General features: G+C 51.4%; 1 protein-coding gene across 1 annotated transcript; it reads right to left on the reverse strand.

The window, feature by feature from the left end:
• Positions 1 to 3,954: 3,954 nt before the first annotated feature.
• GATA5 (GATA binding protein 5) lies at positions 3,955 to 15,006 on the reverse strand. Its single transcript, XM_021553535.3, has 6 exons — positions 14,487 to 15,006; positions 12,175 to 12,341; positions 6,681 to 6,806; positions 5,681 to 5,768; positions 5,087 to 5,211; positions 3,955 to 4,110 (listed from the first exon to the last, which is right to left on the reverse strand). The coding sequence occupies exons 1-6, from the start codon at positions 15,004 to 15,006 to the stop codon at positions 3,955 to 3,957; spliced, it is 1,182 nt and encodes a 393-aa protein (XP_021409210.1).
• Positions 15,007 to 25,565: the final 10,559 nt, after the last annotated feature.

The raw sequence follows: 25,565 nt of genomic DNA on the forward strand, positions 1-25,565 counted from the left end.
TGACCTGGAAAGCAACGTGAGGTTTTTTTCCTGGCTGGCACATGACACCAGCTTGGCAAAAAAACCCCAAAACATTGGAGAGGAGCAGTGAAGCAGTGGACAGGGACTGGGAAGGAGCACTGAACTGACCTCTGTGTATCACCAATCACTTCCAGAGAGATAAAAACCAGCAAGAGAACCCTACACCACTTCATCCCCTAGAGCACTGCTGTACCTGGCTTCTACCTTCTTTCCAGGAGAAATCTCTTGGATCCACATAACACCTCACAGACTTTTCAACCACAGGGCCAAGGACAGGAAGTTTGATGCCCCCATCCCTTGTAACCATGGTGGGGTGTTCCCCAGCTGGCACACAGCAGCCAGACCAGAGACCTGGGCACAGCTTCTGCTGGGGGCTGTGTGTGCCCAGGGCTTGGGCAAGGAACACGCAAACCCCTCACCAGCTGGGTGGTATTTGCAGCTCTGGCAGAGCCCAGAGAGCAGCTGAGCTGCCACACAAGTTGTGCTGAACATTTCTGTGTGCAGCACAGGAAAAATGATGGTTCTGTGCTCCAGCATAAGTGACACCCCATTAGAGAGTCTGGAGCTTTGGGGGTCCGGCAGACATGAAACCACAACTTTCCATTTTCCATGCAGAAACCTAAAAGAAACAAATTTTTTTTTTTTTTTTAAGCAACTGCTTGGGTGAGCAATGATTTTATTGTGCTATTAATATGACCATAAACAAGAACAACATGTGTTTATAGGCTCAAGTGCTTCATTACTTGCTCGCTGACATGGTAGAAATCACCGTGGCATCAGTTTAAAGTGCAAAATGGAGCAAATCATTGCAGCCATGTTGTAAAATCATCTGGGCAGGCAACCTTTGAACGAAGGCAATTGATAGCTCCGAGGCAGCTGTACAACAGCAGTAAACAGAATAGTTGTCCACAAACCACCAGACCTGCAGGAGAGCAAATACACCCCATGCCTTGGAAGGGGAGGGAGCACCTAGGGGGCTGGGAAAGGTTTGGGAAAGAGAAGTAAAGGTTGTTCTCTGAAGGTGACAGAGCTGCTGTTGGCAGTGCCTGCTCTGGGGGGAGCCCCTGGTCAGCTGCAGGGTCTGGTTCTCCCAGACCTCAGCTTTGTGTCTGATCTCCTCCAACCCTGCCACCCCAAACATTCAAATTCCTGTGACAAACTGTGTGGGCTGAGCTGGGCTGTGCCACCAGGAGGCTGTAGGAGCAGGACTGAGGATGTACCCTGAGCTGGGAAGATCCAAACTTTCCCATGGCTTTTGTTCACATCTGCTGGGGAAAATGCTCCTCTTTGCCATGTAATGGAGGGTACAAAGAGATGTGGATCCCCTAGGGGAGGACTTCAAAGTGGCAACAGAGAGGAAAATGGCTAAATATTGCATGGATCTGTCTGGATGTGGGTCTGCAAGTCTGGGACCTGAACAGGAGTGCTGGCTTCTCTGTGGGTGCAAGGGCTTGGAGGGAATTTGCTCTGTCCCACAGGGCTGGGCAGACACGTTGCCTCTGCCACGAGGAGACCAAGGGACACAAGTCTGCAGGAGTGGCTTCTGTGCTGGAAATGGGAGTGAAAGATTGGAAGACACCCCCAAGAAGTGAAAAACTGACATTGTGGGTGATGTCACCCAGTGAGGGCAGGGAGTGAGCAGGAAGGAAAAGTTACACATGTCCCAGTTGTTTCACTTCTTGTCCCTCTGCCTCGTTTCGTCTGTCACCAGCCCCCGGAGCATCCTGACGCTCGGTCGACGGTTACCAACAGGCAATAAATAAAACCTCTGGAGCCACTGGTGTCAACATCTTGGCATTGTTTAGGTCTCCTTGTTTGCCTTTAAAATAACTCTCCTCCTCGGGGTCATGCAGATGAAAAAGCGAGGACCCCCTGCCACCATCCATAGAAATCATCCTGCCAGGACTTGTGCTGCCCTGCCTTTTTTTTTCCTGCCTGCTCAGTCTGGGGTTTGGGGAGCTGCCTGGGAACACTGCTCATTCCCCAGGCTCTGCTGTCTCTTGCCAGCCTTGCCTTGACATGCCACCCCGGGTGCCAGTGAGCTTGGGCCACATCACCCCGACTCTCAGAGGGACACCGAGGGCTGGATTTGGGCTGCTGCACCCTGCCAGCCCCATGCTGCTGCTGCTTATCTGCTGCCTGCCTGTGCCTGGCTCTGCTGCGGATGTTGGCCGGCCAGAGAGTGGAAAAACAAACGCTGGAGATGTGGATCCATGGTCAGAGCCTGGCCCTGCAAACATGGTGTGCCAGTGATGGGCCTGGCACCGCAGGGAGGCCACTCCATGGCAGCCTTCACCCTGGCACTGGAGCTTGGCATCATGCAGGCTGCTAATGGGGCTCTGGAGGCACAAGAAATACTCCTCCAAAGACAGTTTTCATCCATGGGCTTTGGTAAAAGGGTGGCTTGAACCCTCACCATGCCTCCCTGAAGGGAACCAATGCTCCCCAGTGCTTGCAGCACCTCCTTTCCTCCAGCAAGGGTTGCATGGTGGGAAGCATCATCCTCCATCCCAGCTGAGTTGTGACTTGATGTCAGAATCACTCTCCCTGATCCTCCTTAGCCTGTTGTTTATAATAAAAATCAAGCAATCCATCTCTTCTGACAAGAGGAAGAGTTGCTCCAGGAAGCCCTGGACAGGTCAACTTCTATATAAAGGAACTATTACTTGACAGTTTCCTGGCCATAAATAGCTGTACAGCGAAGCTGGGGATTTTATTTAGAAATAACAAATAAAGTAGGCCATAAGTAACTTCATGACCTTGCTCCCTCCTCATTTCCCACCCATCTCTCCCCTTCAGCAGGTTCTATTCCTCATCCCCAGGTTCCTTGGGGCTTACAGGACCCCCATTTCCCACTTCTGAGATGCTGCAGAAGCATGCTGTTGCCAGCTTTTGGAAGTGTGGTGTCAGTTTTGCATCACTGAAGATTTTTTTGCTACAGCTCTGCTCCAATAAATTGTTTTATACCTGGCCTTCATTAAAATAATTAAAAAGCAATTTGCTCTGCATGGCTGAAAACTGGAAGTCTTCCACTCAAAACATCCCCAAAACTGGATTCAAACAATTACACTTCCAACACACCCCTTATTTTTCAATCCCTTATGCTTTTTTTCTAAGTTTTGGATGACTAACTTCTGATTTTCTAATGCTCACACTTGGCAACATCAAAACCAATCAGGAAATACAAAAGAAAAACCCAGCATTTTAGTATTCTTTTATTATTGGGAGGTTTTGACCATTTTTGTCATGTCGTTTGCCTAAAATAATAATAAAAACCTCTTTGTTTGGAGCTGGAAAGGGAAGAGCAGCGTGTTTATTTCATGTATGACTCATCAGCTCAGTGTTGATACGCGAAACGCTTCAGAAGCTAACACTCTATAGAGATGATTGTTTTTAATATAAAACAGTAAATGTTTAAAACAACCATTCTTTTTTTTTTTTTTTCTCTTTTCTTCCTGTTGTGGCCAATAGAACATAAGGCAGGCCACGTAGCTTGCATTTTAATAAAATTAAGTTATTTGGTGCCATGTTATTACAGTCTTTTATTGGAAAGTGGAATAAATTGCACACGGTGGAGTCATAGGAGGGAGAAATCACTGCGAATAAACAGATTCTGGGATGCATTTATTTGCTGGTTTTGTCTCAGAGGAGGAAGGCTTTCCCCAGGAAAACAGAGGCAGCCCCGGGGTTCCGGCCTTGGGGAGGCAGCCCTGGTCACTCTGGGGAAGGCTGAGTTTTTGGGGTCCTGGTGCCACAGCGGGGTCATCCCAGCCCCATCCAGCTGGCGTTTTCCATGGGCATCCTCCGGGAGAAACCTGTCCCGTGGCCGTGCTCGGCCCGCCGCGGTGCCAGGCGCCGGGGCAGCTTGTCCCCCTGCCCGTCACACAGCCACAAGCGTTGGTCCCGAGGCTCTCTGCTGGAGGCTGGCGGTTCCTAGGCGAGCGCCAGGGCGCACCAGGAGTCCTGGCGGAGGGGCACGCTCAGCCCGGGCTGCGGGGCCATGCTGCCGGGGGAGAAGCTGTAGTCCTCGGGCTCAAACTTGAACTCGCCGTGGCCGCCGGCCAGCGCCTCGTCCGACTGGCTCTGTGCCTGCCCCGGGGAGGGAAGCAGAGGGGCCTTAAGAAACCTGCCACTAGCCACTGGCCCCTTGTCACAGGGCAGAGGAGGGGTGCATTGGGAGCAGGGTGGGTTATCCCTGGTGCTGAAGTTCCCTTCAGAGCAGTCCGGAGCTGGGCAGGATGGTCCCTGCAAGCAAAATGACCGGGCAAAGAGGAGGCATCCCAGGGCCCATCTGCATTTATTCATTGATTAAATATGTCCGGTTTGGAGATCTTTAGGTGTGTGTATGTTTTTTCAAAGCACAGCACAAACCAGATTTCTTGTTTTCAAACAAAAAACCCCACCTTATATGGTATAACCAGTGCTGTACCAGGCCCTTAGGTGCTGAGGTTGGGCTTCCTCTGCATACACACATGTCCAGCAATGGGAGAGCTTAGACTCAGCATAAAGACAGTGTTGGGCCACAAAATTTTGATGTGTGGATGGATTTAGAGGGTTTTTTTTCCTATATGAAGGTGAAATAGCAACCAGCCCCTAAGAAAAGCTTGGGACAGAAGTGAGGCCTCTGACAGCATCACGGCTCTGTGGCCACCGAGCACCTCAGGGCTGTAAGGTGCAGATAACACAAGCCCAGGGTGCCTTTTCTTGGGAGCTACAGAGGATTCCACCCTGGGCTGATCTCATCAACTCAACAGAGTTGTGCTTTCATGGCGGGAGGTGGGAATTAACCTCTGCTCAGCACTGAAGCCACAGCAGAGTTTGGACACCCCAGGTCTCCACTGCAGGATGAAAGATCCCATGGGAAGCCAGCAGGATCCAGCCAGCCACCTTTCTCATCCACAGCATCTTGGCTCATTGTCACTGCTCTCCTCAGCCTGAGGGAGTCCACCAGGCTGGTGGCCACAGTGCAATGAATTAATTGCTTCACCTCATCAAGGCCCCCCAGGCCATGGAGATGTGTGGATCACCCAGCCCAGCAGCTGATGGCTCTGGCCCTGTCCCTTACCTGGGACACCGACACGATGGTTTGTCCGGGGTACTGTGAGGTTGTGCTGGGCTCTGACTTTAAAGTGACCGTGCTGTCTGAGTTGGTAATGGAAGAAGGGGAGTTAGTGGCCGAAGTCGTGGATCCTGGAAGACAATTGGTAGAGGGCAGTGAAGCAACATAGGTGCAAACCTGCACCTAAAATATAAAGGAATTTATATTTTAACAGCAACCATGACATCTCACAGCATGACTCTACTGTTTTCTTTCTAACACATCTGTGTCAGAAAACGTGTCATATTAGGCTGTGAAGATGCTGATAGAGGAGGAGCAACCCTTTCACAGTCTGGCAGTGTTTTGTCCCCATTACTCAATTTAGCCCAAATCTGCTCAAACATGAGCTCTGGTGCACTGGAACCAGGTGCCCACAGCACTGACATTTCCTACGAGCATCTTCCTATCACACAAGGTCTATGCAGAAATACAGGCCCCAGATCTAAAGCAATCACCAAGGAAAAATTCTCATTATTTTCTAATTATCATAGTTTCCTACAGAAGAGGAAACATTGTGAACTGTTCTCCAAGACCCCAGGATGGATAATAAAAGCACTGTACCTGTTGAGGCTTTGCCTTTGGTAATGTTTTTAGGCTTCCTTTTCCTCGTCTGGATGCTTTCCTTTTTCATGGCCAGAGGTCGTGGTACCTTGACATTCATAAAGTTTGAAATCATTAATATTGTACTTTATTCAGCTCCTTCCCACACATGTTGCTCCCCTATTTCTGTGCTGAAGCACTTGCAAAGTACCTAAAGTCCTTGTCCTTCACTAAGAGCTATTATTCTCTGCATCAGGCCTTGGCTGGAAGATATATAAGGCTAACAGCTAAGGCTTTCCCACAAATTTTGTTTTTTCCTTTATTTCCTATTTTTCTTTTCCTGATTTATTAGTGACCTTTGCGAGGGGGCTCTATTAAATTACACTGACAGACTGAGAGCCTACAGGGTTCAGAGGGAATAGGCCTGGGGTAAAGAGGCTTCAGACTTTATGGAGGGTTGGAGTCTCCTCTTGGGCTGGGACGTGTCACCAACAGCTCCCATCCTCCGTGGGTAAATGCTATCAGCCAGCCTCCATGTGGGCTCCTCAGCCTCCTTCACACATTCTTAACTAGGACACAGAGAAGAAAAAAGCTCCTTATCTCAGTCTGGCTTTGGGGAGCTTCAGCCTCCAGCTACTGGAGCCTGGTAAGCTTTCATTTCATGGAATCCTAGATGGTTTGGGTTGGAAGGGATCTGAAAGATCATTGTGGCTCCAGCTCCTCTGCCACAGGCAGGGACACCTTCCACTATCCCAGGCTGCTCCAAGGCCCATCCAGCCTGGCCTTGGACACTCCCAGGGATGGAGCATCCACATCTCTGAGCGAGCTGAGAGCATTCCAGCACGCCCTCAGCCTCACCCTGGAGAACCCCAGCAGACTGAGCTTTAAACTGCTCAAGGAGATGGTAGAGCTCTGCTGGGTCCAGTCTAGGGACTGGTCCTTCCAGAGCTGATCTCCCAGACCTGCTGGGCAGCAATCCCAGATCCCAGAGGGTCCCTCCAGGTGTGGACGTGCTCCTCACCCCGTGGAGCTTCATGTACAAGCCGCAGGCGTTGCAGACGGGCTCGCCCTCGGCGTTCCTCCTCCACAGCGTGGTGTTGGTGGTGTGGCAGTTAGTGCAACAAAGGCCAGCACGTCTCGATGAAGACTTCAAAACAAGCAAACAAACGCGTGAGTGCACACAGGAGAGATGAACTGGGAAGTTTCCTTTCGTGTCAAAATGAAATCCCCAAGTATACCATATTCCCGGAAAATGCATAACGCACGAGAGCCAAATTCAGATCAAAGAAATTACATTCAAATGAGATCACTCTAATTTGCAAGTGTTTGTTTGGTTTGGGATTTTAAAATTTGTTTTGGTTTGGGATTTATTTTTTTTTTTGAGATTGGTAAACCTGGAAAATATACTTGCAACTCATTTCACAAACTTCCAGCAAGTTTGCTGGAAGTGATCAGGACTCAGAGCATGGAGAACTTCCCTCCAAGACATCCACTCAGATGGAAAGTACCAGCTGGACTTTAAATGCATGGAGAAAACTTATGGTTTAAGTGAACTCTTCTGTTTTCCTGCACTCAGAACTACCAGTGAAGTTAGAAACATCTCAATTATTCTCTGGGTTATGACAACTGCAATCAGTTGGCTAAAGTGAGCAGAGCCAAACTGAACTGGTCCATGATGAGACCAGGGAGATTATCCTTCAAGTCTCACAGATAATCTGTTCTCTTACAGGCTGTAGAAACACCCTGAAGACAATTAATTAACAACATATTTTGTGAGTGCAGTGATTGCTGGCTCTTAAACATTAATAATTCCAAATGGAGAAGGAAAATATTCTGGCAGAAGCAGCAAACTAATTTCTGACAACTTCCCTCCAAGCTGATGGAAAATTCACATCTCTCTTTATACAGATTTGTCAGCTCAATAGGCATTTCATTTGAAAGTATTTTAACATCAGGTATTGAAACTATTTTAATAAAAGACCTCACTAAGTGTAAGATACCTCTGGCATAAGTAATATCTCAGGCTCTCCACATTCAGGTGTCTAAATATGTTCTTCAGCCAGCAGAAAAATTGTTTTGAATCCGCTCAAAGGCAAAAGGTGATGGAGGCAATAAAGAACTCCCTGTTTATTTATTTTTCCATTATTGCTTGATATCGTGAGTGAGCAATATAATGAATGAGGTGGGAAGAAGAGGATTAAAAATGAAATGTTTTTACAAGGTTAGCAGTCAAATAAAGATCAGCTTTGAGTTTCAAGGGGCACAAGTGACATGCCCTAGGTTTGATTCACTTGTTGCTCAGCAAAGAGGTCTTAGCAACTATTTGCAAATAATGGCACCACTTTGGGAATTATTGAGCTTGCAAGAAATAGCCAGGCAAAAATAAAACCACACCAAAGCGTGAGCTGACAAGCCTGGCACAGAGGATGAGACAACAATCTTTGTCCCTGCCATGGTGTCACAGCAAGGTCCTGGGGCAGCTGCACAGTGCCTTTAGAGCCTTTCTGCTGCCAGGACTGTGCTGCTCTTCCCTGCAACCAGGAGGCACCTCGGCTCAGATGGGAGCAGAGGGAGATGCTGAGCACCTGAAGGATGCAAGGACTCTGAGGTTCAACTCCTGCTGTGGCCACAGAGGGGAATTTGGAGCCACTCAGCCCTGGGATAACTGCCTGCAGATGGGGAAACACCAGTGCAAAGCTCTTTGGAAAGTCTCAAATTTTCTGGGCCACCACAGGTCCCTGTGAGGGAGTGACAAACTCTCCCTGTTTCACAGAATGGTTTGTCCACAGCTTGCAGATGAGGTGACAATGAGACCTGTGGCTCTGGTGGCCCAAGGGCAAAGCCAGCCCCACCAGAGCTCTGCCCACCCTGCCAGCACTGGTTACAACCTGCTCGTGGCCTTCCTGCAGGGACAGTGACAAGTGCCTTCTGTACATCTTGAGCGTCACTCTGCAGGCTGGCTCCTCCTCACACAGCCAGGGGGAGGACAAATCATCCTACATCACCAATATCACAATTTAAACCTCAGAAACCCCATGAGAACCTGCCCCTGCACCACAACCTGCCAGCTTAGCAAGAGACAGTCAAGGCTACCATTGCTCACTGAAGGACGAGAGTACAATACATTATTGCTGGCTTCCCAGCAATTCTCTTGAAAGAAAATGCATTTCTGCCTGCCTCCACCCCACTGCCTTTGTACCATTTTGACCTTGTTAGGAAGTTGTTGACTTCAACATTGTGCTCAGTGTTTATTTATACAAATGCACCATACACTCAAACAAAAACTCTTCACAGACCTGGCTTGACAGCCAAGTGCTGCTGATAAGCTCAAGGAATGGTGAGTTGGTGCCTATTGAATTAACTGTGTGTGAGAGCTGCTTGGTGAGCCCAGAAAATTCAAAGACAGCAGGGAAGGTCCTTCTGAGGAGACCAAGCTGTCAGGGACTTTGCTTCACCTCCTTTTCAAATGTGGAAAAGAAACCACTGGGTTTCACAGAAAAAAAAAAAAAAGGTATTGAATCCTCAAATTTAATCAATATTTCTATGCCCCCGTTTCCAACAGGTTCGAGGGGACCTGTGGTTTACAGCAAAGAAGTTATAGCAAAGTGTGCTGAGGTATCTGGGCTCAGCTCCTGAAAGTGGGGGACTCAGAGGCTCAGAGGCAAAGGCAGCAGCATCCCCTGAGATTTGCCTTTGTTACTTAAAGCTCTTTGCTACTCAAGGTGCTCCTTGGAGGATGAGGGAGCAGTAAGAAATGAGGGCAGAAAAACACCAAGGCACACACTGAGAGGTGACTCCAGGATCCTGTTAGACTGCCCCAGGGCTGTGATCCACCCCATCCCCACCTTCCCCTAAAGTGCCACCAAACCCCCTGTGCATTGCAAACTGAAAAAGGACAGGCTGAAAAATTCCTCCTGGGCTGAGGTAGAAAAAGTATTTTCTGAGCCAAGCTGGAGGAATTCAGCTGCAGGTTTGGAGCAGCACATTTCTCTCAGTACAGGTTAGTCCTTCAGCTCTGGGTGGTGTGGGAGCTGCTGAGCACAGGACAGCCCCTGCATCTGCCCAACAGGCTCCACTGTGCAGAGCAGAACTTCTCCTAACAGGGGAATTGCAGCTGCCTTCAACTTCACCAGCTGCTCCTGGTTTCAAAGCTGATCTGCATTTTCAGACTAGGTCTTAGATATCATCTTGTGAGACACACTAGGAAACTGTCTAGAAAAGGTGCTGCCTAAAATAAAATAAAATAAAATAAAATAAAATAATAAAATAAAATAAAGCACTGCCTCCATCCTCCTCTAACACAAAACCTCTCTGCTGAGAGCCATGGCCTTTTGAATCCAGACACAGGCTGGAGCAGAGTGGCTGTCCCTGCTGCGTAGAGGATGTTGCCCTTATCTCAAAAAGAAAAAGAAACAAAAAATGAAGTGGAAACTACAGAACTGCTGCTCTCCCCCTCCCATGCAGGAGCAGGCTGAGCTGCAGGACATCATTCCTGCAGTGTTATCTGGGCCGTGTTGTGCTCTCTTCTGAGGGACTTTGCTTTGTGAAAGCAGAAGTCAGAATAACTCCCAGAGCAGTGTCTACATACAGAACAAAGGTCATAACGTAAAGGATGAAAAGCTATTTCTTTTTCCTGTGTCTGTGTTTCACTGCACTGTGAAAATGGATTTCACTGTTTCTACAGCCTTAGAGTCACTGCATTCACTGCTCTGCTCCCAGAGCTGGCACCCTCTTGCCCATCACTTCTTCTTCCAAAAGGGCAGAACTTGTTGCAACAAGACATTTCACATCCTCGGGAAAACCCAAGGTTTCAAAATGTTTCATTCCAAAGTCAGAATGGAAAGTCAAAATTGCAGCCCCTTTTCTAATCCTAAACCAAAATCCCCTCAAGTATTTCAACCATAGCAAAACACTTCCCCAGCACAAGAATCAGCTCTTTCATTTAAACTTTATCATTGTGGCATTTATTGCCAAAACAATAAAAAGTTTGGAAGTACTTTGGTAATTCCCAACTATATTTGCTCATCGCTGGGGAATGGTCTTAATTCTGCAAACAGGCGTTTTCCATCAGAAAACTTTGTTGAAATGTTTGTTGAAAAATGCCTGATGGGTGCCATAGATGAGGCTCAGGCAGGCAATGCATGGCTGTCTCTCTTCCCATGTGCGGAAATAAAATACGGAATAGCAGCGAGACGTCTCCAATTCCCCCAGGGAAAAGCTGCTCAAAAATCCCCTAGAAATTCATCCAGTGACACATTTGGATGCCAGTCTGAAATGCAGAGTTGGATTTGAACTGGTTTGCACCTCTCTGTATGCACAGGTCATGTTTGCTCTGAAGAAATGGGCAGCGTAACTCTGAGATTTGTGGCACAGCAGCGACCAGGGGTTCAGATTTAATGTCACCACATTTAAGGAGATTTAAGAAGGATTTTGGAGGGACAGGCAAATCCTGTTGGACAATGCTGAATGTTACACAAAAGTGCCTTGATTTTAATGTGATGAACAAGACAGGAGTATTTTCCATGGAGCTTCTACTAATTTCATTTTCCAAATCCAGAGCTGCATTTCCGAGGGTCGGAATCAGAATGAAACATCTTGCTCAGTCTCAGGTTTTTTCTTTATTCCTGACTGATTTTCATACACAGAAAGCCGTCACTTTTGGGTTATTGCTAATAATTTGTTTTGCAATACCAAAAAATAACAGCAGGAATACACCCCTAGTGAAAGGCCGAGGAGCTCCCAGCTGTTCCCCAGAACAGTTCCAACAAACATCCTGTTTGTAATGACTGCGTCTGATGACAAGCTCTAAAACCAAAACTGTTACCACCAAATTTAAACATCCCAAAGCGACTCCACAAGAAAATAAAAAAGGATGTGCCTTTCCTCTTTCACCATGGGATACCAATTGGAGGAAGCCAAATATTACATTGACAGAGGGAATTAATGGTTTAAACAGCAGGGAAACTGGGAACTGCCAAACCCCAAATTTTGCTCTAAGGCAGGAGGGTGAAGGCAGCGGGGAGCAGGGCCTCGTACTGCTCAAATTGTGAGCAGCCACAAACCCACTGGGCCAGCTCAGGACCAGCCCTGCCTCCTGCTCAACTGCTCTGCCTAGACCGTGTCTGTCTGCATGGAGAACTAGGGAATAATAATAATTAATAATAATAATAATAATAGAATACAAAGCAGAACGTCCGCTGCAGGAACAGAGCTAGGGGAAGCCCTCAGGGTCCCAACCACAGGCAGGAGTGATTGTTCCTGCCTGGCTCTGGTGCTGCCCTGGGACCCCTCCAGTCCCTTCAGCCCTGTCTCCACTCGTGCCAGGGCAGAAACCCCTCTGACTTCATCCCATTCTCCCTGACCCCGGCCGGTTCTGTGCTGGTGTCCTGGCATTTAATCAGTGGGAGGTCAAACAGAGCCTAACACAAGTCCAGAGACCCCAACAGCCACGGTGACAGCCCGTCCAGCCAAGCCGGGCTGGAGCAGGGGATCCCGGCGGGGTTTCCCTCTCTTACCAGCCTCTTCTGCGGCTTGAGCGGCCGGTTGATGCCGTTCATCTTGTGGTAGAGCCCGCAGGCGTTGCACAGGTAGTGCCCGGTGCCGTCCTTCCTCCAGAGCGGGGTGGACATGGCTCCGCAGTTCACGCACTCGCGGCCGTCCCCGGGGAACTCCTCCAGGTACTCTGCAATGAACACCCGCGCCGTGAGGCTCCGCAGCATCCCCGGCGCACCGGCATGTCCCCGGGCACCCCGCGGGAGCGGCTCCCCAATCCTCCGTGCCACGATACCAGGGGCAATCCCTGTCCGGAGGGGGTTTACCTCCACCCTAAAAGTGTGACACAAACCCTTTATTTCTTCCACACCTTAAAGTTCTAATGTTTTGTTCAAAGACCGCCTATTCCCCCATCCATTCCTCCAAAGACGCTGAGCACGGCTCGGGTCTCCCTGGGAAGGGACGCTCAGGATCATCAGCGGGACAGTGCGATGTTATCCCGGAGTGCAAAAATAAATGGGAGACGGGGCAAAATGGGGCGATTTTCCTGATTTCCGTCACGAAACACACCCAGCCTCTGGCCGGGGGGACGGCCCGGCCGGGGAAGGCTCTGAGCTGCCCGCCGAGAGATGCCGGGCTGGCACCCGCGGGCACCCCGGGCTCCCCAGGACAGCATCACCGGCCGCCCGGGACCCCAGTTCCTGCTAGAGAGGAATTTTCGGGAAAAAAAAATAACAAAAAGCCAAGGAAGGAGCCGCAGAGCACCGTCCGAGGTGCCTCCCTGCCCCGAGCACGGCTCAGCGGCAAACGGGCAGCCCGGAGCGAAATCGGGACACCTCTCGGTCGAGAATCGGTCTTTTTCTCCCGATCGCTTTCCCCCCTCTTTTTAAAAAGAACTTGTTCTTGTTCTTTTCTTTAGAGGAAAAATATATTTTAAATTATTTTGTTAAAAATCTTCGATCGGATTAATAATGATGCAATGGAAAGGAAAAGGAAAAAGAGCGAAACTTTAAAGGGGGGGAAATGGAAAATAAAAATAAAATGTAAAGAGAAAAGGTAAAAAATATTTCAGTAGTCCACTGAATTAAAAAAAAAGGAAAATTGAGAAAAAGAAAGAAATAAATAATAGTTTAGGCTACTTGAGAGAGTTTACACTATCCAAGAGCAAAAATAAACGGCAGAGAGGACGGCAGCCGCTGTCCTGGCTCCTAAAGCACCGAACTCAAAGTGCAGAAAAGATTTCTGAGACATCACCTCCCTCAGCAGGACGATCCTTCCCCGCACAATGCAAAGGATTTTCACAAAGGGAAAACCCTGGAAAGAAACCGCTGCCCAGCACCTCCGGCGCGGCAGGAAAAGCCGAGCCGGGGAGGGAGCTCGGTGGGGAGGGGGCTGCTTCCCTGCTCTAACTTTGTTCTTGGGGTGAAGATAAGATAATTCGGTTCACCGCAGTAAAGATGATAACGCGGCTGAGATCTTGAAGTGGCTTTTAAAGGACTTTGCAAACCACAGCCGGAGGAGGCTGGTGGAGTGCCCCCGGGGTTATAAACCCCGCGCACGAAGAGTCCTGGTAAATCAAGCCCGAAACCTTATTTGCTCAGAGCTTGGTTTAAGGGGACTCTCGGTGTGGGTGCAAAGGAATTGAAGTTTATTATTCAACGCCTGAGCGCCTTTCGGGGTCTCCCCAAAGGCCGCAGAGCAAGGCAGCTGCGGACCTGTTTGGGCGAAGGCAAATGAGGAGACCGAGAGTCTGTTCAAATATAAACTAATTTACCACAATAAATTACTTAAAAGGGAGGGAGCTATAAATCTGCCCCGCTAATTTAAACACAAGGGTAAGTATTGAAGCACAGGCACAAAGTCGATATTGTGGGAAGGAGATATCGCGGGGGTGGTGGTGGGGTGGGGAGGGAAGGGGTTGAACGGCCTCTGCTTCTCTGTCCTCCTGGGGAATTACTCTGCTTTGAAACGTGGTCTTTGCCCTTCTTGTCACACACGCATCCCCCTCCCTTATCCCACCTCTGTCCGAGGTCAACCGCACACACCCCATTCCCGGACCATCTCCCCATCCCTGGATAAAATCATCCTCTCCTCTGTCGTCGGTGATGCCAGCGGGACAGCTCATCTCGGGGCCGGGTTACCGACACACAGAGGGGATGGGATACGGGATATGGGATTGGGATGGGGTATGGGATTGCGATGGGATATGGGATGGGGATGGGGATGGGGACGGGGATGGGGACGGGGATGGGGACGGGGATGGGGATGGGGATGGGGATGGGGACGGCTCCCACCCAGCGCCCCGAGACGTCGCTGAAGGGCGGCGGCGACCTACCGAAAGTGGACCTGCGGCCGGGCAAGGCCGCCTGCCTCGTCTGCAGGCTGTGCAGCACGCTGCTCTCAAAGTGTCCGGCCGTCCAGGAAGGCGGTATCTCGGGGGTCACGTAGGCGGGGTAGGGGCTGGAGTAGGACCCGTTAACGGAGCGCACCAAGGCGTTGCCGTACTGCTCCCGGCCCCCGCCGCCCAGCAGCAGGGGCCCCTGGTAGGCGCCGTCGCGGCCCGAGGGGCTGCTGCCCTGCGGGCTGTGCGAGTACGAGAAGCCCGAGGGCGGGTGGGGGCTGCCGGCGTTGAAAGCCCCGGCCTCGCCGCCGCTCTGCCCCCAGCCCGGGGGGTTGCCCAGGTGGCTCTGGTGCGGCTCGCAGCCTTGCAGGTAGGGCAGCGTCTGGAGGACGGAGGGTACCCGGGTGGTGGGCACGTAGACGGGCGAGCCGGCCGACGAGTGGAGGAAGTTGCTGGAGTCGTGGGAATAAGCCGACTGGCCATGGTTGGGGGTGAGGGCCAGACCCTGATACATGTTCCGTCCTCGGCGGCGGCGGCTGCTCAGGGCCCGGCCGGCTGCGGCCCGGCGGTGCCGAGGGGCTCACTCAGAGGAACCTGGAGGGAGAACCGAGAGCAGCGGGCTGAGATCCCGCACACACCGGGCACCCGACGGCCTTTCCCCCGCCGAAAACGCCTATTCCTTGCCTCAAGCAGGGGCTGAAATTTGTAAACTTTTTTTCTTTGTTTTGTTTTCCCTTAAATTTTCCTTTGAGCCCGGAGAGGATTAACCTCCTTGGAATGGGCAGCGACCCCTCCGGCACTTCATCCTCCCCGCCGTCCGCCTGGGCACATCCAACGGGCCGGAAAAACACTCTAACAATTAATTTTTTTTCCCCAATAGTATTTCCCTTCCCGTCCTTGCCCCCCTCCCCCCCCAAACCCGGGGCCTGGAGCGCAGCTCGGGGCCTTGTTGGCGAGGACGTGCCCAGCTGCGGCCCCTCGGGTTCCCTGCGGGAGCGGGGTCCCGACGGATCTGGGCAGAGATCCAGGATCGGGAGCATCCCCGTTGTCCCCCAGCCACCAGCGCTGCCGCTTTCCTGTTAAAAAGCGCAGTAACCCTCCAGCAGGCCTGTCCGTGCAGACGGAGGGCTGCAGCCGCCGAACCCCTCAAGAGCATCCCGCCCTGGCCCGCTCCTCCCGCACAGGTACTCACATGGCAGCGTGCCGAGAGCGGAGCCGGGCATGGCCGTGGGGGCATGGAGCTGTGCTCAGACCATCCAGGGAAATCCCAGCAAAATAAAAATAATCATTAAAAAAGAAAAATACAATGAAGCTCACGGGGGAGGCAGGGAAAAAAAAAAAATCCCTGGAAGAGAGGGGTTGCCCTCCCCCGCTGTGCCCCTTGTCGCCTCCCCGGCTCCCGTGGGCGCGTCCCTGGCTGCGCCCGGCGGGGAAGTGGCGGCGGCGGCTCCGGCTCGGGCTCTTTACGCGGCCCCGGTGCGGGCCGGCCCACGTGACGGCTCGGGGCAGCCCCGGTCCGGCCGGGATCGGGATTGGGCGCCTCCCGGCAGGGGGGGTCGGGATAAGTCCCGGCGGCTCCGCTGCCGGCGGGGGGGACGCGCCCGCAGCCTCCCCCTGGCGCGGGGCCGGGCGGAGCGGGGGCAGCATGCGGCCCCAGCGCGCCCCGCACCGCCCCGGGCCCGCCGCGGGGCTGGGGGGGTCCGCCCGCCACCGGCGAGGGCTGGGGGTGGCTCCCTCCTTTGCGGGCCCCGCTGCGGTTTTGGGGTTCGCTCCCGCACCCCGTATGGAGGTGATGCCCCCCACCCCCGCCCCGGGCCGCCAGGAGATGCTGGGGCGAAAACTTCCCGGCGGGGATCTACTAGCCGACGATGAGAGCGGGTGATTTTCTGCTCCGAGCGAGCGCTCCGGTTCTGTTTCAGCATAAACCCCATCCTTACGGGGGAAGGGGCGTCTCAGCCTGCCCCCGGCCCGCCCTGACTTTCTCAAGCGGCCCACGGGCCCGCCGAGGATGCGGGATGCTCGCAGCCTGCCCGTCCCGGCCGTGCCCGGCTCCGCGCGGCTTTGCCACGTTCGGAGAGCGGCTCCGGCCCCTCACCGTCCCGTCGGGGCTGCCCCGGTGCTCTGCTGTTCCCCGGGGGAAGCAGCCGAGAGAAGGGCTCCCTGTCCTCCCTGCAGCCCCGCGGCCGAGTCGCTCTGACCTGGCGACAGGGACAAAAAAAAAACCCAAAATCCTCTCCCAGTTGTTCCCCGTCGGCGCGAGCCGGGAAGGGACTTCAGAGGGGAAGGAGCTCTAAGTCCCAGCAACCCGCTTACCCCGGGTAATTCAGCCGATTTAACTCTCCTCCGGTACCGGCCAGCGAGCAAATAATTCCATCGTTACCGGAATTTGTTCCCCGGAAATTTTGCGCTTTTGCACAAAGTCGCTGTGCCTCTATCTCCTCCCCAGAGAAACGGGGAAAAACCCTCGGCGAATCTCGCCCGCTGCTCTCTCCATCCCCGGGCAGACAGAATTTTGTCACCCGCAGGCTTCCACCAACTGGATCGGGCCCCGCTCGGCCCCGGGATCCCTCCGGTCACGCCGCCGGCGCTGCCCGCCCGTGCGGTCCCGGCGCCCGGGGGAGCCCGTCCAGCCTCGCCTCCGCAGGGAGCAGCGCTGCGGGAAGGGTGGGAAATTTCAGCTCCAAAATAAACTGGTGCAGGAATGCCAGCTATTTCCCTCGGAATAATGCAACTCAACTGGCTGGAGATGTATTTATTTGCTCGCGAAAGCGGCCGTTTACGGCTCGCAGGGTATCCCTGTGTCCCTGTACCCGCAGAGCAAAAGAAGAAAACAAAACCAAAACAACCAATTCCCCCCAAACAAACAAAGAAAAAACAAAAGTGAATTTTAAAAAGGAGAAAAATAAGGGGGAGGGGGGAGAAATATTTTTTTAAAGTCAGAAAAATAATTTTTTTTAAAATGTGAAAAAGCTATAGAAAAAGAAAATAAAAACCCGGGAAGCCGCAGCCCCGCGGCGGCACGGATAAAACCGTACCTACAAAAAACTAGCTCCAAACCCTTCGTTGCTGTGGCCGAGCCACCGCTGGAGCTTTCTTCGTTTCGTTTCGCGTGGGTTTCCAGTTTTCACAATTTCAAGATGCTACAGAACTATTTTATTACATGTAATTTTTTCTTTTTAAATACGTACGAACTGCTCTCTCCGATCGCTTCTAATAAATGTGAAAATGTTGAAATGCGGGATCTACCCGGTGAGCATGTTCACGGCGGAGGAAACCACCGTGCGCGAAAACCTGCCCGCGGACCTGCGCCGTGTCTGTGGGCAGTTCCATCGAGCTGTTGGGTTTTTCTGTTTAATTTTTTTTTAACTAGTTTTTCAACGCATTTTCTCCTCCGGTGGTGCCGGGGTTGCCGAGGCCGCGGCGGAGGGCGGCGGGTCCGAGGAGCGGCTCCTCCCGCAGCCGCGCCAGCAGCGCCCGCGGGCGCGGAGCAGCTCCGGGCAGGTGCTCCGACACCGAGGGCTCCAACTCCCCCTTCCAGCCCCCGCTGGGCACCGGCCTGTGTTGGTGTCACCCACGTGTGAGGACTGCGTGTGGCGCCCACGGCGTGGGATGCGCCGTGGTTTGGGGTGTTTGTGGGATTTTGGGTAAAGGGGGCAGGCAGGGGGCCCGGGGGTCCTCCTCTGTGAGGAAGGGCCCGGTGGGCGATGCTTTTATGAAGTGAGAGGCAAGGTGGCAGCGTGGCAGAGGCGATGCCCTGTCCGCAGCCCCGGGTGTCACCCGGGCTGGGGGACACGGGGACCCCGCGGCTCTCCCGGGGCTCGCTGTCCCACCGGGGCACCCCGGCGTGGCTCGCACACCGCTGCCGAGCTCACGGAGAGGATTAGATACAAACATCGCAACACAGCGCGGGTGAGGGTGATGCCCGGCATCCCCGACCCCTCTCTGCCATCCCCGTTGCGGGATGGGACGGGCGGGAAGGCCTCCCGGGAAGGGACCCTGCTCCCTCCGGGAGCTCTGACCCCGGGGTACGGCCCTTGCCGGGCTCACGGTGCGTTTGGTGGGCTGAGTCCGAGCCGACTCCGCTCTTCCCGGAGCATTCGACCACTTATTTTGAGGGGGTTGGAAAGGGACCGACCTCTTTCTACAGGCTCCCCGTGCTCCCTCACCGCCCCGTCCAGGCACAGCTTGACTCCGGCTGAGTTCCAGAGGGGCCGGTGCGGCTCGACACGGCCCCGAGGGAGCCCTGACCCCTCCAGGTGAGGCTCCCCCGGGCCGGGACAGACTGCCCGGCGCCCCGGCCCCTCGGCCCTAATCCTGCTCCGGCTGATTTGTGAGTCCTGCGCGGGCCGGACGCGTGGGAGCATCCTGCGCCATCCCGGAGGGGGCTTTTAGCTCCCCCTTCCCCCACGGAAAAGCCAAGGGGGGGAAAAAAAAAAAAAAAAAGGAAAAGACAAGTGAAGAGAGAAGGGCAGAAACGTTCCCGCTCCTGCTGCACCGGGTAGGGCAGCGAGGCTCACCCCGAGTGCGGAAACTTGGGTTACCTTTCCCCTCCGTGCACTGGGAGGTGACAATTAGTTATGTCTCCTTTCCTTCCTCTGCCTCCTCCGGGTGCAGCGTCCTCCCCCGGGGCTCAGAGGTGTTTCACAGCCCCCTGCCCTCGGGGATGCCGGGCAGGGCGAGCTCTGACCTCCGAATGGAGCCCGTGCCGGGCTGTGCCCTGGACCGCCCGCGCAGCCGGCACCGGGCCCCTCGCTGCCCCCGTCCGAGGCACCCAAAGGGAAACCCAAAGGGAAAATTCAGCCCCCATGGGTGGCATCGGGCTGCTCCCCGGCTCGGCTCCCAGCTCCCAAACGGAGGACAGACTGCTCGGGGACACGCGGATCTCCCAGGAGCTGCTTCCCCTGCCTGTGAATGAGGGAGATGGACAGCAGGGGACCGACAGGGCCTGTATCTCCTGCATCCCCTGGTCTCCATTGCTGACACATTCCCAAGCCCACATTCCCGGGTCTGTATCCCTCCATCCTACCCCCAGCCCCTTCCTGCCCACTCTGCAAGGGATGGGCTGGTCCCTGCCCAGGGACCAAGCTCATGTACCTCCTGCAGTCGAGACCAGGCAGATTCCAAAGGCAGGGTTGTGATGGACACAGCCAGGGCTGGGGGAGATCCTGTCCAGTGAGAGGCAAGAACTGAGCTGCCCCAGCTCAGCCAGGCAGGGACAGATGGGTTTTGTGCCTGGAAGAGTGAGGGGATGCCAGAGGGCTGTGTCTTAAAAGGGTTAAATAAACAGCAGAGTCTGCCAAAAATATTTATCTCCTGTTATATGCATGTGGCTGTGGCTCTCAGGAAGGGGGGCTGTGATAGAGGTGGGCGAAAATATTTGATTTTTCCCTCCTCTTGCTCTGAGATTCTGTTTTCTTCCTTAGCCCACAAGGATTTCACTGGAATGGGAAATAAAATGTGTCCTGCAGAGATGATGTTTCTTGCTGTCCCCTACAGATCCTTTATATTGGGACGCTTCACTCCTCTCATGAGCCAAAAATGGCTACAAAAATCAGCCCTTTTCATTCAATATTTAAAGGGTACAAAAAGCCAACTGCAGTGCGTGCTTCCCTCAGATGGGCATTTTGGTATCTGCTTCCTAAAAGTGACCTGTGCTTGTGTGATTTGGACCCAAATTGTTTAAAATTCATTTTCCTTCCAGGTGAATTTAACAGAAGCTCCAAGTTGCAGAGCAGTCAAGAATCCTCAGGCTTACATGACAGGACCAGTGAGCGCTGGAATACCCTGTGAGGGACAGATCACATCATTTTTTTGCAGATGGCCAAACGGTTGCAGGGGACTCTGCGAGCTCTAACTTTGCCCCACGCCCAAAGGACAAAGACTTCCAGCTTGAGGAGGATAGACAGCTTGGAGGGCTCTGCAAGGGGTGAGGGAGGGTCAGCCCAGCTGGGAGGTTCTCCAGGAGCTGTGCCATGGGTGGGAGCAGTGGGTGACTCAGGATCCAGCCATGTGGGCACGCTGGGGGACGCCCTGGGTAAACGTTTGTGGGGTTGGAGCTTGAGGGCACGGAGAGGCACCAGCCAGGCAAGGAGAGGCAAAAAAAATCTTCTGTACTCTGTAATGGAAACTATTTCCCCGTACAAACTCCATCCTGGTGGGCTGATGCTGGGCATGCCAGCTTGGTCCTGGCAGAGTTCTGATATCAAACCACTTCCAGAGCCTGTCCAGCTACACAGGGTTTTCCCCAACGCCATTATGGGCAATAAATGGGGGAAGACAAAAAAAAAAAAAAAAAAAGGGCTATTTTGGTATATTAACCTCTTTGTGGCCAGGTGAAAGGTTAAATTCACATGATTCATTGGCGGCTGAGAGACAGCACTTTGTTGCTAGGATTTTGGGGAATGTGGAGGGCTCCAGAGAAGGAGTCTCGCTAATCTTTAAGGGAGGGAGCCAGGCTCCTGTCTGACGGCTGCAGGCCCAGCAGCTCTGTGTTTCATTTCAGACTGTCACTCTCCTATCTCTCAGCTCACTCCCAGCTCCAGCTTGCTGCCAGATCTTGGGAACTGTTAACTCAGACAAATTTATAGATGGAAAAAGAACAGTTAGCCATTGTTCCTGGGGTGGGGGAGGGAGGAAAGAGAGGAGCTTCGGCCACCAAAGTCATGATGTAACCTGGTTGTTGCTTGGTTGGGAGAAACGTGCAAAGGATCTTCCTCTTCCCATGCCAGGGAAGGAAATTGGGACCATTATGTTACTGCTAGATGTTGGGAGGTGTGATGTTGGTGCCCAAGTCATTTGGAGATATTTGTACAGTGTTTCCATAAAGTGGAATCTCCCAGCTGGACATCTCTGGGGTATGAGCTAATTTTCTTCATCTCAAGTCTTGTGATACTGGGTGTTTTTCCTTAAAGCTTTGGGATCTGGGGTAATGAGCTCTAATATCAACAGCAGTGTTCTCATAAACAGAGCCCCTCACTATGTGGGATGCTGAGAGGAAACTGGGAATGGGAACATGTCAAGGATTAAGAAAGGAAAAACCATCTGGCAAATAGGGACACCCTCAGATTCATTATTCCTTAGAAGTGCAATGACTTTGAGGAAGCATTGCTGATTTCTTCTACCTTGGAGACAAGTGGGACACTAAGAAGTTGTCAGACTGGAGCTGTGGCCCTGACCTCTGGCTGGATGCACTTCCAACCAGCCTTCATGGTGGAAAGACTTTAAGTTTTCAATACAATGTTAAACCCCGTATCTGGAAAATGAGACAGCACTCTCTCACCTTAAGGTTTGCTTTAGATTTTAGATGGTCTTTGGCTCCTGAACATGGGTCTCTTTTGGAGGTTTGCCTTCCCAAAGTACCCAAAAACCAGATTTTGGTTGTGTTTACCTACTACACAAGTGTCCCTGCAGCCAGGCTGTACCTGTGTTGCCTTCCTCATGGTTTCTGTAGCCCTTGCCATCTGGAATAATTCCTGGTTCTTTGAGCATTTTTGCTTGGAGGGAAGGATTGTGAAAGGTCTAGAGGGTGTCAGGTGAGTCTTTCTGGCCACTTCTGCATGTAGCTCAGGACAGGAGTACTTGCATCACTGTGGGATAAATCAGTTGTGTTTTTTATAGCTGCTTTGAATCTAGATCTCCACTTTTAAAATCCTTACTTGTGTGTACAGAGTAGAAGGAAGCAAGAGATTTTTGATTTAAAATGTAAATAGTGAGAAGTTATGCACTTAGTAAATCCAACCACTTGAGAATCTGGCTATGTAGAAGGTGGCTTCTTCTTCCAAGGTCTGAAGGTCTGCAGAAGTCTGTTGTTTTAATCAGGAGACTGCATGGATTTGATTCTAAAGGCCCAGAATATGCCATGGTCCCAAAACATGACTCCCTTATTTTTCTTATTAGAGTTTCATTTAACTCTGCACTAACAGGGTCTGAATTTCACCTCTTATAAAATTTCTGCCCTAAATAACCTATGCTATTAATGCTTTTTTTTCTGCTTTATTTGATATTTGTAACTAGAAGCACTTATTTCTTCCAGGCTTGGTGTCAAGTTCCTGACACAAATGCCCAGCGTTACACAGATGTGTATTTCTAAATATAGGTCTGAATGAACCTCTGGTGGCAGTCTTCCACTGGAGTAGATACAGGTGCCCTAGGGATGAATTTAGGATACTATCTGCCTTATGGGCTACTTTTCACTTTACATTTCTCTCCTCATATGTTTTATAGGTCTAAAAACAATTTCAGGAGGGAGAAATGGCACTGTGACTTCTCATAAGCAATGTACTGAAAGGATGTGACAAATGACTGGTGCAGCCTTTTCTACCAATTAGAACTAAATTTAATGTTCCCTGCATTGGTTTGCTGTGCTTCATGTGAATATCCCCATGGCCAATATTCTTCCTGCCCTCACTCACTGCAGGCTGTGCTGTCCTTCCACAGCATCTCTGCCACATCTGAACTGCCTTGGTTTGGGTCAGCAAATCTCTTCTACCTCATGGAACTTCCCTTCCCACTCCTCTCTGCCTCTTTGGTTGCATCCCTGATCTCTCCCAGCCTCATTTTTCACCTCAACAACATCTCGGCCCTCACCAGCTGCATTTTTCATCTGCTTTGGCATGAAAACATGGCTCCAATTCGTTGGAGAGGTGGTATGGAGAGGAGAGGTGGAGAGGCAGCTGGTTTGGCCAGAGTGGGAAGCAAAGCACTTCTTTGTCTCTCTGGGCTGCCCAAGAGCTGCTGTGGCTTCCATGGTTGAAAGCTCTGGAGTTGGGAAGCAAGACATGGAAGCTTTTTATTGCTTTTGCAAGTAGAAAAAAGTCAAGCCAGAACTTGGGCTTTGCACCATGAGAGTGCAAATCCATTTAGTCCCGGATCACAGCTGGTCCTGCCCAGCTGCCTTCTCCCAGCACGATGGAAGCCCACCAGTGCTGTGGCCAGGGAGAACGTGGCAGAGGGCCACTCACAATCTCCTGATGGCTCTTGAGATTTCACAGGAACAGCCTGAGCAAAGCCATGTGTTACAAGAAACCTCTGGAACGATTTTAAGAGAGCAGAGATATGTCGAAGTCCTGGCAAGCTTTCATTCAGTTCCCCGTGGACGGGAAGAAAATTATGAGCATGCACATCCCATCTGACTGTACCCAGGCCAATCTCTAGGTAGAGTTTAACCATTGTCCAGCTCTTCCAAACCTTCAGCCTCACATCTGGTCAGCTGGTGCCTTCCTGCAGCCAAAATTGGGGGTCTTCCTTTCAGGGGCCATTGCCAATCTGCATACAATTGCTGCTGTGGGTTGAAACAGAGGTCACCATTGAAATCCTGTTTCCAAGGGTTGTTTGACCAAACAGAATTTACAGACCAGGACAGTTATTGACAGAGCTGACAAAAGAGATGCTCCAGTGATTTACAGTCCAGGTGTGTTGTCAGAGCAACATATTTACCTGAGATCCCAAGAACTGTTAAAATTTAATCCCTCGAGACCTTCTCTGCAGTCCCTTGAAGGGTCACGCCTCCAGGACCATTTGAAGTCCCCATGCAAATAGCCAAAACTTTGGGAATTTCCTGGGGAAATAAGAGCAGATACAGTGATTTAAAATGGTTTTAATGGGTATAAAATTGGAGAGGTGAGCTGATACAGGATGCCCTTTCCCTTAACCCAAATGCACAATTCTCCACAATAAAACTATTTTAATATATACACACTAGTCAGGATTATCTCTGAATGTCTAGCAGGCTAAGAATATGGATCCTGGAGACGTCAGCAGGAGGATTCATTAGAGAAGATGGCAAGTGCTTGGAAATGGGAAATGTATTCTCTTATAAACACAGTCTGCACTGGGGCTGACCTTAAGGCTGAACAGAATTGGCTGGAGAGAGCAAGAAGGCAGGGAAGGAAAACAAAGTTCATGCACAATTGCCTCATTTTTTTTTTTTGCAACAAAACTACCTTATTGAGGTTTCTGTAACTTCTTTTTTGTGTTCCAAATTAGGGGAACTCTCACCATCAAAGCTGAGACCACTGAAAAGGCAGTCAAATCAGCCCAAGCTTATTCTTTCCTGGTGAGACAGATTTTGTAGGATTTGGGGATATGTGATGCGACTCCTGGAGTGATTCTCCCTCTGTTGATGTGATGGAGCTTCCACAAGGTCAAAGCACTCCACACTTCTTGTCCCACACACCAGATAACTTGTTATTGTCTCTTAACTCTTACTTTCCATTTCAACTCTTGGATATCAGAGTTCATGTACTTGAGTGAGTTCTTGTACTCAAAGTAAAAGATGCTGAATTCAAAGCTGCTCTGTGTGTGCTTGGGCTGCTTTCCCCTTTATTGCTGCCTCTCCTTGCTCCTTCATTTGCCTACTGAGCCAAATGAGAGGAGCTAGCACGGAGTATGAAAGGAACTCAGCGAGCCAACGTTGACTCCTACCTCATATCTATTAGCTGTAAATTACTTTAACATGAGTGACATCACACTTGACTCTTGGTAAAACAGTGTTAAGTTAGTGGGTAATAAAACAGCTTGACACTAATGATGGGTTCTGTGTGATAAATTACTGTCAGTGATCAGATAAGGGTTCTTGAGACTAACCTTGAACTAAATCTATTTTGTTGCTACATCTTGTGTGCAGTGTTCCCCTTCTCAGTGCAGGGATTAAGGGCTCAGAGCCCAATCCTGCGCCGTGCTGAAGGGGCAGCTTGTGTGCAGGAGCATTTCCAGAAGCTGCTTCCCAGCATCAGGCTGCTCCCACCAGAGCAGCAGGGAGGGTTTGGCCTCAACCTTGAGAGCAGCATCCAGCTCCATGGGCCTCATGGTCACTGAGATGCTGGAACAGTTTCCAGCAGTGACTTCAGTATACAAATCTCTGCCATTAAAAAAAAAAAAGAAAATAAAGGAAAAAAAAAAAAAAGCATTACACAACTAAGGGGTGGATCCTGAAAGTTTCATTTTTTGGTGAGTTTCACGTGATGGGTTTCATTATGGAACATTTTTTTTGACCTATTCATTAGGTCTGTCCTGCAAACCATGGATGTGGATGACCTCAGTGAGAATGGAGAACGCTCAGCAGCTGGCTGGATC

The sequence above is a fragment of the Lonchura striata genome, chromosome 17, assembly GCF_046129695.1.
Source record: "Lonchura striata isolate bLonStr1 chromosome 17, bLonStr1.mat, whole genome shotgun sequence".
Taxonomy (NCBI): domain Eukaryota; kingdom Metazoa; phylum Chordata; class Aves; order Passeriformes; family Estrildidae; genus Lonchura; species Lonchura striata.

What these genes read in the sequence shown, in the direction of transcription:
- GATA5 (XM_021553535.3), bottom strand. Translation starts at nt 15,006, where the DNA reads ATGTATCAGGGTCTGGCCCTCACCCCCAACCATGGCCAGTCGGCTTAT. An exon ending in CAAAGGCAAAGCCTCAACAG is followed by an intron (nt 5,212 to 5,680) that starts GTACAGTGCTTT and finishes ATTGTCTTCCAG; the next exon opens with GATCCACGACTTCGGCCACT. An exon ending in CCATCGTGTCGGTGTCCCAG is followed by an intron (nt 4,111 to 5,086) that starts GTAAGGGACAGG and finishes TCCCCGGGGCAG; the next exon opens with GCACAGAGCCAGTCGGACGA.